The sequence below is a fragment of the Haliotis rufescens genome, unplaced genomic scaffold (genome assembly GCF_023055435.1).
Source record: "Haliotis rufescens isolate VD_foot unplaced genomic scaffold, xgHalRufe1.0.p SCAF_33, whole genome shotgun sequence".
In the NCBI taxonomy this organism is placed as follows: domain Eukaryota; kingdom Metazoa; phylum Mollusca; class Gastropoda; order Lepetellida; family Haliotidae; genus Haliotis; species Haliotis rufescens.
In genome coordinates this window covers 3,473,989-3,489,855 of record NW_025964035.1, presented here as the reverse complement: position 1 = coordinate 3,489,855, position 15,867 = coordinate 3,473,989, and the positions used below count along the sequence as shown (strand labels likewise).

The following is a 15,867-nucleotide window of genomic DNA, read 5'->3' as shown; positions in this document are numbered from 1 at the left end:
TGCATCTTTTACATGTCCATCCTTTACATGTGCATCCTTTACATATCCATCATTTACATGTCCATCCTTTACATGCTTTACATATGTATCCTTTACATGTCCATCCTTTACATGCTTTACATATGTATCCTTGTTCTTGTCCATCCTTGGAATATGCATCCTTTACATGTCCATCTTCGTTCTTGTACAACCTTGGAATATTCATCCTTTACATGTCCATCCTTTACATGTCCATCCTTTACATGCTTTACATATGCATCCTTTTTCTTGGCCCCCTGGAATATGCATCTTTTACATGTCCATCCTTTACATGTGCATCCTTTACATATCCATCATTTACATGTCCATCCTTTACATGCTTTACATATGTATCCTTTACATGTCCATCCTTTACGTGCTTTACATGGCCATCCTTGTTCTTGTCCATCCTTGGAATATGCTTCCTTTACATGTCCATCATTTACATGCTTTACATGTGCATCCTTTACATGTCCATCATTAACATGTCCATCCTTTACATGTGCATCCTTGTTCTTGTCCATCCTTGGAATACGCATCCTTTACATGTCCATCCTTGCAATATGCAACCTTTACATGTGCATCCTTTACATATCCATCCTTTACATGTCCATCCTTTACATAGTTTACATATGCATCCTTTACATGTCCATCCTCTACATGTCCATCCTTTACATGTTTTACATATGCATCCTTGTTCTTGTCCATCCTTGGAATATGCATCCTTTTCATGTGCATCCTTAACATATCCATCCTTTACATGTCCATCCTTTACATGCTTTATATATGTAGCCTCTACATGTCCATCCTTTACATGCTTTACATTTTGCATCCTTGTTCTTGTCCATCCTTGGAATATGCATCCTTTACATGTCCATCATTTACATCTTTTACATATCCATCCTTTACATATGCATCCTTTACATGTCCATCATTTACATGTGCAACCTTGTTCTTGTCCATCCTTGGAATGTGCATCCTTTACATGTTCATCCTTGAAGTTGCCGGGGCAGAATAGGTCTTCAGCAACCCATGCTTTCCGTAAAAGGCGACTATGCTTGTCGTAAAAGACGACTAACGGGATCGGGTGGTCAGGCTCGCTGACTTGGTTGATGCATGTCATCAATCCCAAATTGCATGGATCGATGCTCATGATATCAATCACTGGATTGTCTGGTCCCGACTCGATTATTGACAGACCGTCGTCATATAGCTGGAATATTGCTGAGAGTGGCGTTAAACAACAAACCAACCAATCATCCTTTACATATGCATCCTTTACATGTCCATCCTTTACATGTCCATCCTTATTCTTGTCCATCCTAGGAATATGCATCTTTGATCTTGATATGCATCCTTTACATGTGCAGCCATGGTATATGTATCCTTGACGTACATAGCTTGATATGCAGCCTTGAACTTGAAGTGCATCCTTGATATATGCAGCCTTGCTATGCACCCTCTCCCTCTATGCTGCAGGTAGTGCTGCTGGTCCTGACGCAGATGCTGTGAAAGCTGGTGAAGATGTCGCCCCAACGACGCCGAGTCGACAGACAAGTTGTGACAGTGTCTTGTCTGCAGCTAACGACAGCGGTGTGCCCACAACACCACAAGAAGAATTCAACCCAGGCTTCAGGCCTCTGAGTAAGTTGATGTTGGTGTAGGGTTGTTCACCACCCCCTTTTTAAGGTTTTTTGTTTGGTTTGTTGTTTAACGCCGCACTCAGCAATATTCCAGCTATATGACGGCAGTCTGTAAATAATCGAGTATGGACCAGACAATCCAGTGATTAATCTCATGAGCATCGATCCACGCAATTGGGATCGATGACCTGTATCAACCAAGTCAGCGAGCCTGACCACCCGATCCCGTTAGTCGCCTTTTACAACAAGCATAGTCACCTTTTACGGCAAGCATAGGTTGCTGTAGACCTATTCTACCCCGGAATTTTTTAGGGTCTCCCTTTTTAAGGATACTCTACATGTAAATGTATATAAAATAAACCCTTGGCCAATGGGAATTAAGAGACAGCCCTATAATAACATACTGTCATGTTCAGCTGATGGGGTTTTGTTTCGTATACATTTGTACGATACGTTATAGCAAAATTTATTACCTACGAGGGCAAACATGTAGGTGTTCATAAAAATCATATGTGCCCTAGGGTCATATCACGTCACGAGACAACAGTGTATTGTTTCCATCATCCCAACGGCATTGTTGACGTCATTTGAACCTTATTGTGACGTGAGGTCAGAATGACGTCGCACTGGAAACCACGTCATAGCTGAAGATTGTTGACGTCATTTGACAAATTGTGGTTCTGCTGCTGTTGCAACTTGCTGGCCTTATACGTAAACACTAAAACTCGTCTTTGTATAAAGACATCTTCTTCAGTAATAAATAGAACATTATATTTGTGTTCATGTCATACTATGTTTACAACACTCATGCTCTCAAAAGGGAAATACCAGAATTTAGACACTTGTGTCATAAACATAGTATGACATGAACACGAATATAATATCCTCCTGTTGAAAGATGGTACTTTTTGTTACCCTGCCTGGTGCTTGGCGTTAAGGGGATAAAACAAGGACTGGTCGGCATGAGCCAAGACTGGTACAAGCAGTCACTGGTGCGATATTTGAATGAAATAAACTTGAAAGCGACATGAGTGAAAATCTGCAAGAACCCTCTTATAAAGATGGGATTGAAAAGCAATCCTCTGCTGAGTGGTGAGCTGGGCTTCTGTATGTTCACTCTCATTGGTTCAGGCAGTGTACCCCGCCGGTCAACCAGCGCCAGTAGCCGGGAGAACTTAAAAGAGAAAGACAAGGAGAAGGAAAGAGAGAAAGGAGAGAGGGAGATCATGAGAGATGACTGCGTCGTTCTTCTGGAGCCGGTAGAGATCATCAGGTGGGTGGTTACACGGACCTGGGACGGTGATGTGGGTAGGTGTGGTTATTGTGATGTGGGTGTGGTTATTGTGATGTGGGTGGTAGCCTATGGGTGTGGTTACTGTGATGTGGGTGGTTACAGGGACCTGGGACGGTGATGTGGGTGGGTGTGGTAACTGTGATGTGGGCGGATGTGGTTATTGTGATGTTGGTGGGTGTGGTTACTGTGATGTGGGTGGGTGTGGTTAGAGTGATGTGGGTGGGTGTGGTTACAGGGATGTGGGTGGGTGTGGTTACAGGGATCTGGCTGGGTGTGGTTACAGTGATAAGGGTGGGTGTGGTTACAGTGATGTGGGTGGGTGTGGTTACTGTGATGTGACTGGGTGTTGTTATGGTGATGTGGTTGGGTGTAGTTATTGTAATGTTGGTGGGTGGGGTTACTGTGATGTGGCCGGGTGGAGTTGCGGTGATGTGGATTGGTGTGGTTACTGTGATGTGGGTGGGTGTGGTTACAGTGATGTGGGTGGGTGTGGTTACTGTGATGTGGGTGGGTGTGTTTACAGTGATGTGGGTGGGTGTGGTTACAGGGATCTGGGTGGGTGTGGTTACAGGGATCTGGGTGGGTGTGGTTACTGTGATATGGGTGGGTGTGGTTACTGTGATGTGGGTGGGTGTGGTTACAGGGATCTGGGTGGGTGTGGTTACTGTGATGTGGGTGGGTGTGGTTACAGGGATCTGGGTGGGGGTGGTTACTGTGATGTTTGTGGGTGTGGTAACTGATGTGTGTGAGTGTGGTTACTGTGATGTGGGTTGATGTGGTTACTGTGATGTGGATGGGTGTAGTTATTGTGATGTGGGTGGGTGTAGTTATTGTGATGTGGGTGGGTGTGATTACTGTGATGGGGGTAGGTGTGGTTACTGTACTGTGGATTGGTGTGGCTACTGTGAGGTGAGTGGGTGTGGTTACAATGATGTTGGTGGGTGTGGTTACGGTGATGTGGGTGGGTGTAGTTATTGTGATATGGGTGGGTGTGGTTTCTGTGATGTAGGTGGGTGTAGTTATTTTGATTCGGGTGGGTGTGGTTACTGTGATGTGGGTGGGTGTGGTTACTGTGATGCTGATGCAGGTGGGTGTGGTTCCAGTGATACAGAAGGATATTATTTTGTTGACAGGATAGAACAGGTGAATGAGAAGGTGTTGCTGGGAAACTTCTTCTGTCATGGGGAGAATCTGTTTGTCCAACTTGAGACAACCGCGCCGCCACCACGACGCAAGGCACTGAAGAAACGCAGCCTCAGGTATGTGGGTAGTAATCCTGGAATGTAGAGCCTTCTGACAAAACGCATATGCGGTACGAAATACCGGCTAGTTTAAGTGCAGCATGGATATCAAAGCACAAAGTTAAAGACTCCTTTACGAATGGTTATGGTTACGAATATTCTGCATGAATTTCCATGCAGCATATTTGTGTTGTATTAATTTTAGTTCATTAATTGATTTATTTTAACTTCCAGGGTTTATTTTAAAACTGATTATGCAGTATTTTTGTTACTTTTGAAATTGGTAAATGAAATAGTGTATCATTCCATTAACATCAGCAGTTTCAGTGCACAGATCAGTCAAAAAACAAATCTATTTCCTCTGATATGGGAGAATTAAGCGGTTCGCTCAATGATACAAATCTATACTTCAGGACTGAGAGATTGTTGATGCGGCATAAATTTTCCAATCTCTCCCTGTAAGTTCAGGACCAAGTTAACATGGTGCACTAATGTTAAACAGGAAGCGCTCCAGGAACAAGCCTCAGAGTGAGTCGAGCGACTCCCAGCAACACACGGCCTCCAGCAGGGAGGGTGGAGATGACTACTCCTCCGAGGCCTCCGACTCCAGGGGATCTGTGAGTTGGATTAACATGTCTACATCTACATGCATGTCTACAGCACCATCTGTGTCGACATCTACATCTACATCTGCACCTGCATCTGCACCAACATCTGCTCCCACATCTGCAACTACATCTACATCTGCACCCACATCTGCAACTACATCTACATCTACATCTGCACCTACATCTTCACCTACATCTGTGCCTACATCTGCACCAACATCTGCATCCACATCTGCACCTACATCTGCACCTACATCTGCACCATCTGCACCCACATCTGCACCTACATCTGCATCCACATCTGCACCTACATCTACATCTGCACCTACACCTACATCTGCAACTACATCTACATCTGCACCTTCATCTGCACCTACATCTGCACCTACACTACTGCCTAGAAGTTCATTCCCCTTACACGCATGGGCGAGGCGTTACGCAACCCGTGTGCACCCCGTTGGTCACTTGTGTGGAACCCGTCCGCCACGCGTGTGATACCCGTGTGCAACACGTGTCACACTCATTAGAGGGGGAACAAACTTTTGACCAAAGGAGGACCCATGTTAAGCTGAACCTGTAGGTGGTAACAAGGAGATAACCTTTTGATTTCCTGAGGAAAAATGTTAATACACATTTTATTATATGTACTTGCTGATGTCTCATTTTTAGATGTGATTTTGTTGGAAAATATGAGTACTTTGTGGCTTCTACATGATGTTTTGCGATGGTGTTAAGAGAATACATGATCCTGTTAAATGTTATTGCTATTTAAATGCTTTTTTGTGATTTGACATTCACGTCTGTAGTACAACTTTCAGTGATCATGTTTATGAGGTTTGGTGGAGCATTGTATTTATTGGACCCTAATTACTTTATGATGGTTGGGTCTCTTTGTCTCAGCTCCATAGTCGTGACGCTGGGAAAGGGCAGCATTTAATTAATGAGAGTAGGTTATATCATGGGGGATACACTTGAGGGAGGGGGTTCTACTAATTACCGTACCACAGGAAAAGACCTGTAGACGGGGTTGTGTGTAAAATGGCCGTTGCATAATGGCCGCCAGGAGTGGTAAACATTGAGTACTATAGGTAATGATGGTTCTGGCTCACTTCCACTGGAGCAGGATTCATATACCTATACTGCTACTACAGGAGGAATTTTTTATGCCAAAATGATGATGGGATTCAACGATAGTCATAAGATTAAGTTAAATTGACCACCACCTGGAGTCAATGATATAAATTTTTATAGGTAATAGGGGTTCTGGCTCACTTCCACTGGAGCCAGATTTATTACCTATACTGCTACTACAGGGGGGATTTTTTATGTCAAAATGATGATGTGATTCAACGATAGTCATGAGATTGGCTCTAGCTCACCAATACCTGGGGCCAATCATTGCTTTAGATGAGTCTAAATGGTAATAAAAATATTCTTTATTATTTTTATCGATAAAGCGATATTCAACATTTTTATTAAGTTCTTCGTTCATTTTACTAGGAGACCAGACTATATAACTACACTCTTTTTGTAAATTGATAAGAAACAATTGATAACCGTATTTGGTTGGTTTGACATCACTGATATAATAAAAACCTTGTGGTAATTCTCTCCATTGAATAGCTTTTTCCATTATTATATATTTATGTAAGCATTTGTCTAAATGTGATCAAACGATAGTAAGCAATCTATTTTTAATCTCCAACCAGTTCTTTGGTTTTGGCACGGAATAATTGACGCGCTTGTTGCCTCCCCTGTTCTATGAACTTTTTTTTCTCGTCTTCGCTAATACCACTGGTCTTACAATATTTTGATCGAATCTCCTGCTTCATTTCGTTGTATTTGGTGAGTTCCGACAGCACTAAACGAAACTCATCTTCGGATATCTTACAATCGGCCAATGCTGTCGAAATATGATCCTCAATGCTGTTCAACTTTGCTTCGGCGAGTATCCGAATACTATCGTGTTTTAATGCTTTCTTTTGTAACCTACGAGAAATGAATTTTATCGCTATTCCTGCCAGTCCCGAGACTCCAGCGGTTATTTCCATGCCGAGCACGATAGGCGCGGCGATTATAGTTGATAGTAAACCGATACCCGCTACACCGAGTCCCATGCCAGATACTAAAAGCACGGTGTCAACTCCGTCCAGAGCATTCACAGCTCTGCGATACTTTTATACAATTCAAGTCTCAACTCCCTATCCTTCCCTATTCGATGTTTTATGTCGCTTATTTGATGTAATCGAAATCCATCAACAGTTTCCATCTTTTCAAATGCTTCATTGAGCGCCGGATATAAACTCATAGTGTATATTACGTTCATATAATAGTCTTTAATTGGTCTTGCTTAAATGTTTTGAGACTATACATCAATCTTATCAAATGTATATTATACGGCAATAATATCTTAGAAAGAGAAATGCTGTCACTTTTAATAATTTGGACCCCCTCAAGGGTTGCAACGGGCGATGCTCCGATATGAATAATACTGCAACGTTGACGCTCGTGTTTCTTGAGCCATTTAATCGATAGACCTGGTAATATGTCGAAGGCATCTTCCGGTGCATCTCCGAACAAGACTTCAATAATAAGCGTGGAAAGATTAGGTATTGCACTCAAGTTAACTTTAATTTCATTGAATTCAGTAACCAGTCAGGGTGGCCTCTCTGGGATGTGGATTTTCAATTCCTACTGCAGGACCCGGTTTTTCGCGTGCGTGGGCAAAGTCACTGAAGCGCGTGTAAAAGGACTTTGAATGTCCTGTGTATTGGTGTCACTTCACCGTTAGCGCTTGGTTGATTCCCAGCCTTCATTACCACCAGGAGGCTCGTTTAGGTGTCTGCGGCCTGTGCGGTTAGCGGGTGGTAACCAAATTTAAAGTAACATTTTTTAAGGCCGGACGACTATATAACATATGACCTGGGTTTTCTGGCAGGGGGGTAACTAACACACTTTTTCGTTTTGATGGGATATAAGCCGCGAGTACGATGCCACTATTTATTATCTTAGTTAAATTATGTCCCTTACCCATCATCACATAAGGTGGGGTAATGACGATATTCAGTAGCCACTCGATGTTTGCTTCGACCATAGTCCATTTATTATCGTCGTTGCGAGTAATATTGTACGAAGTGTTTTTAAGGAGTCTACTAACATCGACATCGCTTAAATCTCCTAGATTACCCGCGAATGTAACTTCTTTCCGATTTTTACATTATCGTGTAAGTGTAAAGCGTATAACTTACCATCGGTACCGGGTTTACCGAATCCTTCTGTGTCTCCAAGATCGGAAAGCGCAATTGTATTACATTTTCTGAGAGTTCCAGGGCCTGATGAATCAACCATTATTTATAATATGGAGTGTTACACTTAAGTATCCTATATGTACAGGTTGGTGTTTTACATCTAATACAGAAATTTTGAGGTCTGAAATAATACCACGCTTTAATTTTTTATATTGTAATGTCGAGAATGATTCAGTTCTGCCACTATTATATTTTTCATTTTTCACTGGAACACTTCTGAGCAGAGTTGAAGGACTTTCTTGTTGAATATTATCTGTCATACTGATTTGATCAAGATGGATGCACAACTCTTTATAGGGAACTAACTCAGGTAAATAGAGTCCCTGATCTGATGTCTTGATTACTGTTATTTCTCCTCCCCATCCAAGTGTGTATGCTAAGTTCTTGTAAAGCTTTACATCCTTTGTTCCAGCGTTTAAAATCAGTAACCCATTTGACTCATTTTGTGTTAGACTAATTCCATTAGGCTTAAAAAATTCATCATTGAGTGAGCATACGCTGTAATACCCATCAGGTATAATGTATTTTTTACCATTTATTTCTGTCTCATTATTATAACCCCTCGTAGCACTTATATTGGTCCACCTCGGGTAATACGTTACATCGCATAGAGCGACTTCGAGTTGTCCATCCGAGTTATCGATAGTACGAAGCAGTTGAATAGACTGACCATTTGTTATTCCCAGGAGTGTAACATACATATCAAATATACAATGATACTATATCATAACTTAAATATGGCATCAACCATTATTTTTAATATGGAGTGTTACACTTAAGTATCCTATATGTACAGGTTGATGTTTTACATCTAATACAGAAATTTTGAGGTCTGAAATAATACCTCGCTTTAATTTTTTATATTGTAATAATGAGAAAGATTCCGTTCTACCGCTATTATATTTTTCATTTTTCACTGGAACACTTCTGAGAAGAGTTGAAGGACTTTCTTGTTGAATATTATCCGTCGTGCTTATTTGATCAAGATGAATGAACAACTCTTTATAGGGAACTAAATCGGGTAATACACCATTTGTAATCACTGTTGAGCCAGGTGATAATGTTATTTCTCTTCCCAATCCAAGTGTGTATGCTAAGTTCTCACCAATAATTATTTTTGTGTTTCCATTGATGATTTTCACTGTCCCATTCGACTCATTTTGTGTGATACTAATTTTAATAGTATTAAAAAATTCCATATCAGACTTAAAATAATCATCATTGAGTGAGCTTACGCTGTAATACCCATCAGGTATAGTAATAATTCTATTAATTCTATTTTGGTCATCTATTATAAATATCTCATTATTTTTTCTCGCAGCACTTATATTGGTCCACCGTTGGTAATACGTTACATCGCATAGAGCTACTTCGAGTTGTCCATCCGAGTTATCAATTGTATGAAGCAGTTCAATAGACTGACCATTTGTTATTCCAGGGAGTGTAACATACATATTAAATATACAATGATACTATATCATAACTTAAATATGAAATCGACTCACATTACTAATCAATCGATTATAGTAACTGCCTCTGGTGCTGAATTTTTAGTTAAATTCCACGATATCTTTGAAAAATACAGTTTCACGGCAACTAACGATAAAATGATTGACGATTGGTTTAACCGTCCGATGCAATTTTGGCAGAATCAGTTAAACTTTGCCGTATGGTGTGCCACAACGGGATGTGGTGTATCTGTTAATGCCCCAGGATTTAAACTATATAAGTCTGTTATATTATTTCACGTGTACTATCAGATTAGACGTATACTTAAAGAAATTAGTGCTCCATTACCGATGGATCCAGCATGGAATCACGCAAATAATCATTATGATAAGAGGGCCTTCGAACGTATTTGTAATGAATTTAATGTTTCTACGAGTAAAGATTGGCGCATTAAAGGACCTAGCCATGGTCTAGGTATTCCGTACAATGGACAAAGAACTATTAAAGATAAAAGCGATTATTTAATTAAAGAGGGTGTGATCCCTTCAGGCTTTGCTCTCTCGAGTAAACAGTTTAGAGCAGATCGTATGAACTTTGAGAGTGGCATTCCTTATATTATAACAAAGTTTGTGCATCCAAACGATACAACAGATGCTTGGAATGAATTTCTTAATGATAAAACGGAAAATAATTTTACTAACCCAGGATTTGAAAGAGTTAATGAATCGATAAGAACTTATGTATGGGCAATTCTCGGAGCACAATCGCAAACACGAACGGGAATTATCGGTACTGGGACGGCGTTCGATGCGCAAAAACAGTTTGTCTCAAACGTGGAGGACGCCATTAATTCACCAGTTGACATACCATCGTCTATAAAGCGTTTTCAAGATGCATTACAGTACGCTCAATCCAAAGTGGACTACGTTTATGCGCCGGGACTATACATGTCTCCGAGTAATATGGAACTTAAGATCGGTCAAGTGATAGGCTATAATAATAAAATTGTTATCGCTACCGATCAGCAAAAACCAGGTATAAATTCAGATATTAACGTCGAATTAATAACGCAAACGATCACGGGCGAAAAGGGAATAGTCAAGCCGCAAACATCTACTAATGCTCAAACATCTACTAACGCACAAGTACCAAGGCATATTGCGGTTAAAAATGAACAACATATCGATGAAAAAACAGTGCTTGTAGTGGGTGGAGTCGCGGCTGGTTTACTCATGATTTGGTTAACGAACTGATTTGGTTAAATAGTTCTTAGCGAATACGTACAACAGCCCTGCAATTGCTACGATCAACCCCCACAAGTTTTGACTAAGCCAAGTCGTGGTCTTAGCTAATAAATTCAATAGCCAGGAAACTATACTCCCTATTATACCGGGAAGTGCTGCCGCGGCTTTCTCAGCGAGCTTTCCCAGTGCTGAACCTAATGCTTTTAAATGCTTTTTTATCCACTCTTTTATACCATTTTTATCGTTAGGCGGTGTACCACCACCTGTACTACCACCTGTTAACGAGAGAGTCAAAGTTGATATAATAAATCCCAACGCGGTTAAAATACTGGCAATTGTTATTCCCTGTTCTCTGAACAATGTTTTAATTTTATCGGCCAGTGTAGTGTCATCCTTGAGGACTTGATCGATAGTTTCTCGAATACGACTGATTTGCGAACGAAGTGCCTTTCTATTACTGGAAGCTGCTTCGATGCGGGCCGATCTTTCATCTTCTAAGTTACGCAATCTTTCCGCTACGCGACGTCTACTGAACTCATCGCCCGCCTGTTCGAGTTTTGTTTTCTCGTAAACTATATGCTTGTCGATTTCGGATATCTTGGCTATATTATTGATGAGTTCTCCCCGCATTGTTCGCATTGCCTTGTCAAGACCTCGTAATTCCCTAATACTGAACTCCGAATATGGTACCTGTAACGTGGAATTATCGTAATAGGTATCTAAGATTTCTCCGAGTCCGTCCGAGGCCACCTTCGAGGAAGCCTCCAAATCATCTGTAGTAAGGAGTTCATCACGCACGGTTCGAAGAACCTTAGTAGTCTTCGCGGAAAGTCGTCGGTAGTCCACAAAACCTAATTTATCACGAACAGTGCTGATGCCGTGTTTAGTGGCTATCGTAGACAAGGCTAGGGCTTACGAGTACGAGAATGCATAAGATCAATATCCGGAGCGCCACGCAGTCGCAATATTCCTTTACTATCTATCTCAAACTTTGAATAGTCACGACCTATTGGGGTATCATCTTTAAATGCATCGTAATAATCATTGACGGATGATTGTAAAATTTCATCGTTAAGATTCGTGCCACCAAAGTTGGTTTCATCAGTACCCTCTTCGTTTTGGTTATCAAAGTCATCAAAGGTACTTAGATCAAAGTCATTATGTTCAAAATTAGCCATTTTTATATTAAACATAGGGTACATAATTTCAATATAAACAATGTCTTCGCAATACGGACACAAGTTAAACCCACAACGTAGACTTCAAGATCCATTAGGGGTCAAAGCAATTCGTCAGTCTGTAACTATAACTAATAACCCTAGTACCATAGATCAGAATCAAATGCTTCTGGTTCGCTTTCCTAATCTCGGCGCACACGATGTGTTAGTTCCGGGAACTGTCCGACTAGCATTTACGATTAGTTTGACTTCTACAGACGTTAACAGGGAGCCCGTTCAGAACATAGGTCGTGCTATCGTTAAGAAAATCGCCATTAAAATTAGCGGTAATGAGGTTTTGAGTATCGACGATAGCGATGTATACTATTGTTACATGGATCTCTGGAGAACAGATAAAGAGCGGGAAAACTTACAGTACCAAGGTATTTGTAATAAGAACACATTGTGACTGCGCGTGGGCGCTGATAATGGTGATAGTACCGTCGTAAAAGATAAGGCCGTTGCCGACGCATTAGGTAACAGATTCTATGTTCCCCTAGACTTTGAATTACTAGATTCCCACATGCCCTTTTATCAAGCATCCCTAGGCGATAGGTTAGAATACGAACTCACTTTTAATGACTACGGTAGAGTAATCAGATCTGCTAATGAAGATGCTAGATATTCCATTGACAATATCTCGCTGGAGTATGATATGATAACGGATCCCGAATTAGCCAGACAAATTCGTAACCAGTATACAGGAAGTTTAGCCATTTTGTACGATCGCGTGCTGCGACATCGAAAGATCACGAGGGACAAAAAAGATACGATGTGGAATATCAATCTAAACGTTCCCACGAGGTCGTTGAATGGTATTTTAATGTTGTTCGAGGACCCCTCCGATGCCTTTAAAAGAAATACCGAGAAGTTCTACAATCCCAAGATTACAAAAGTAGAATTGACTATCGAGGGCGTTCCTAATCAACTATATAGCCAAGGAATGCTAGCGTATCACCAGTGGGATGAGATTAAAAAACTTCCCTCTATAAAACGTTCTCCGGAAGTTAACGCGGTCGTGAAAGATCTGTCTCTCGGGAGTGTATCGATGGGTGAATACCTCACAACGAAGTACGCGCTATGGCTCGACATGCAAACAACGGACGATGACCAACTACACGGCAGTGGGAGGAGAATAGAAAATGCTAGCGAGGGTGCCACCATACAGATAACGAAGCTCCAGGAATCGGCTGGTAAATTAAACATATATTTGTACGTGATTATGGATGCGCAACTTAATATACAGAATGGGAGATTCGTGCAAGCAATCTATTGATAATCTTTTACCTAAAGATCCGCACTGCGCTATCATATGCGGGCAAACGGGCTGCGGAAAAACAGCTTTTATTCTAGATATTTTAGAAAGTCATTATCGGAATGTTTTCGACCATATTATTATTCTGTGTCCGACTATAAGCGTTAATAAAACCTACCTATCGAGAGATTGGATAATGAATGATGAAGGGGTACACAGAGTCGATCCGGGCGATCGTTTACAAGACTGCCTCCGAGTATGTCACGAAAAATACAAAGGAGAATCGACCCTTTTCGTAATAGACGACTGCAGCGCGAGTAAAGAACTCACAAAAAAGAAAGATATGCTTTCGTATTTAGCATTCTCCGGTCGGCATACTCAACATAGCGTTTGGGTACTTACTCAAAAATACAACTCTGTCCTGAAAGATCTCAGAGAGCAGACCAAATGGGTAGCGCTGTTTCATTGCAAAGATCGAGATTCATTCGAGGAATGTTTACGCGAAAATGATGTTATTTATACCAAGCCCGAACGAGATAAAGTCAGAAAAGTGTTAGCGGCAACGAAGCACTGTAAACTCGTATTAAAAACCGATCAACCAGCTGCTTATGCAATTGCTTAGCAAAATGTAGCAAAATTATAGCAAAATTATAGCAAAAATGTAGCAAATTATAGCAAAATGTAGCAAAAATGTAGCAAAATGTAGCAAATTGAACATTAGCGGTTAATATTACATAAAATGTGGTTCAAAATCCTCATTCTTTCACAACAGTTCATTATTACGGGTTGTATTGGATATGTTATATTACATTATGTTAGACTTAAATATCTCCTTAGGTATTACATTATGGAATGCGACGAACTCATCGAACAAATGCTCAAAGAATCTGATGTAGATAAATCTTTAGATAAATCTTTAGATAAATCTTTAGATAAACATAGAGAAAGACTCGCCGCTTTGGTAGCCGGTGGAAAATGTTCCCAATATTTGGGGGAAAATTATACCATCGAAAAAATTGATAACATGACCGACGAAGAGATTAAAAAACTGTACGCGCGTTACGAGTCTAGACTGGGAGCTACCATGACTAAAACGATAGGGTCTTCTATATTACAACTATACACAGCCGTAGCTAGTACGTTTCTCCCCATCCCGGCAGAACATCGCCTGTATTTATGCGAATCTCTAGAGAAAGACCCATTCATCGAACACGCTATAAGCTCAGTGAGCTGTGAGTTTTATCATAGATTCGGAATGTTCTTAGCTCCGTTCACCACAGCTTTAATAACGGCTAGGTATTGTCAATTTAAACATACGTGCCCACTTAATAATATAAAGAACGAAGTTCAAATTAATAATGGAGACACAATCACAACAGGTGACACCACAGATTGTGAACGAGGAACCACAGATTGTGGAAACGCAACAACAAGTGAACACAGTGACAGCTGTGGCTATGCATAATCAATATCTCGCCTAGTGTAGATGTGATTTGCATTTAGACAAATGATATGATAGATGTATATACCATGAATAACTGCAAGTTTACACTCATGGGTAAGACTACTCTTTGTAACCGACGCTGTGTTGATTTTTACTGCGGTATACACAATTATTACATCAGGCGCGGACACATAAACTATACGTGTTCTGAATGCAGGATAGGGGTCAAAGGTCGTTATTGTTTATGCAAGAAACACGGTGCTGATAGGGTCAGGAACCAGATTATTTATGCTAGGAAGAGAGATTACATCAATGAGAGGAATAGGTTGGGGAGAATATGTATTTAGATATATGAAAACAACCAATTAGACATTTGTCTCATTTTGCATATACCATTCAACCACAATGGTTTTTGTCAGAGAATTAAAAGCTATGGCAAAGCAAAGTGGACTGCGTGGATATTCTCGTATGAGAAAAGCTGAATTGATGGATTTACTCAGTTTGGAATACAACAAACCCCAGACTGTTAGAGAACTCAAAGTTCGAGCGAGAAACAGTGGGCTGAGAGGTTATTCTCGAATGAGAAGAGCTGAATTGATCGCTTTACTAGATAATAATCAACCTAATGATGATGTTGATATTGATAATGATGATGATAATGATAATGATGTTGAGAATAAACAACAAGAATTAATATTTGTACCCACATCCGCCGGCGTTGGTAAATATCTAAGAGGTTGGAAGATGGATATTAATTCCAACATGGATGTTAACGATATTAAGCCCATCATATCGAGTAAAATTAACGAGGAATTAGATGATTTACATAGTATAAAATACCAGCTGACGATTAAAATGACATTGAGTAAAAGTAACACAGACGATAGCACCGAATATACCGAACCATATTTCCGTAGCAATCAAGAAGTTATAACCGAATCCGATACTATAAATTCATCATTAGATACATCAATTCAGAGAATACAGGAAACTTTAGAACGCTGGACTAATAGAGGTTCTGGTTGGGGTGTGGATAAAATCGATAGTTTATATTTAGATATAGCAAATTATATGCCCTTCAAAGGTGGATCTTATATAGATTTACCCCCGTATTATAAGAAGAAAAAAGCCATAATTAACGTAAAA

The 15,867-nt window shown here is 40.5% G+C and overlaps 1 protein-coding gene across 3 annotated transcripts in view; it reads left to right on the top strand.

Annotated features, from left to right (window-relative positions):
* The window catches only part of LOC124117551, a 95,029-nt gene that overhangs the window by 47,807 nt on the left and 31,355 nt on the right, over nucleotides 1-15,867 (top strand). For all 3 annotated transcript variants that reach the window (XM_048380820.1, XM_048380818.1, XM_048380819.1), the window contains 4 exons: nucleotides 1,498-1,662; nucleotides 2,793-2,934; nucleotides 4,089-4,214; nucleotides 4,699-4,813. In XM_048380820.1, coding sequence (XP_048236777.1) covers nucleotides 1,498-1,662; nucleotides 2,793-2,934; nucleotides 4,089-4,214; nucleotides 4,699-4,813 — 548 coding nt within the window. The remainder of the gene's footprint in view (nucleotides 1-1,497; nucleotides 1,663-2,792; nucleotides 2,935-4,088; nucleotides 4,215-4,698; nucleotides 4,814-15,867) is intronic.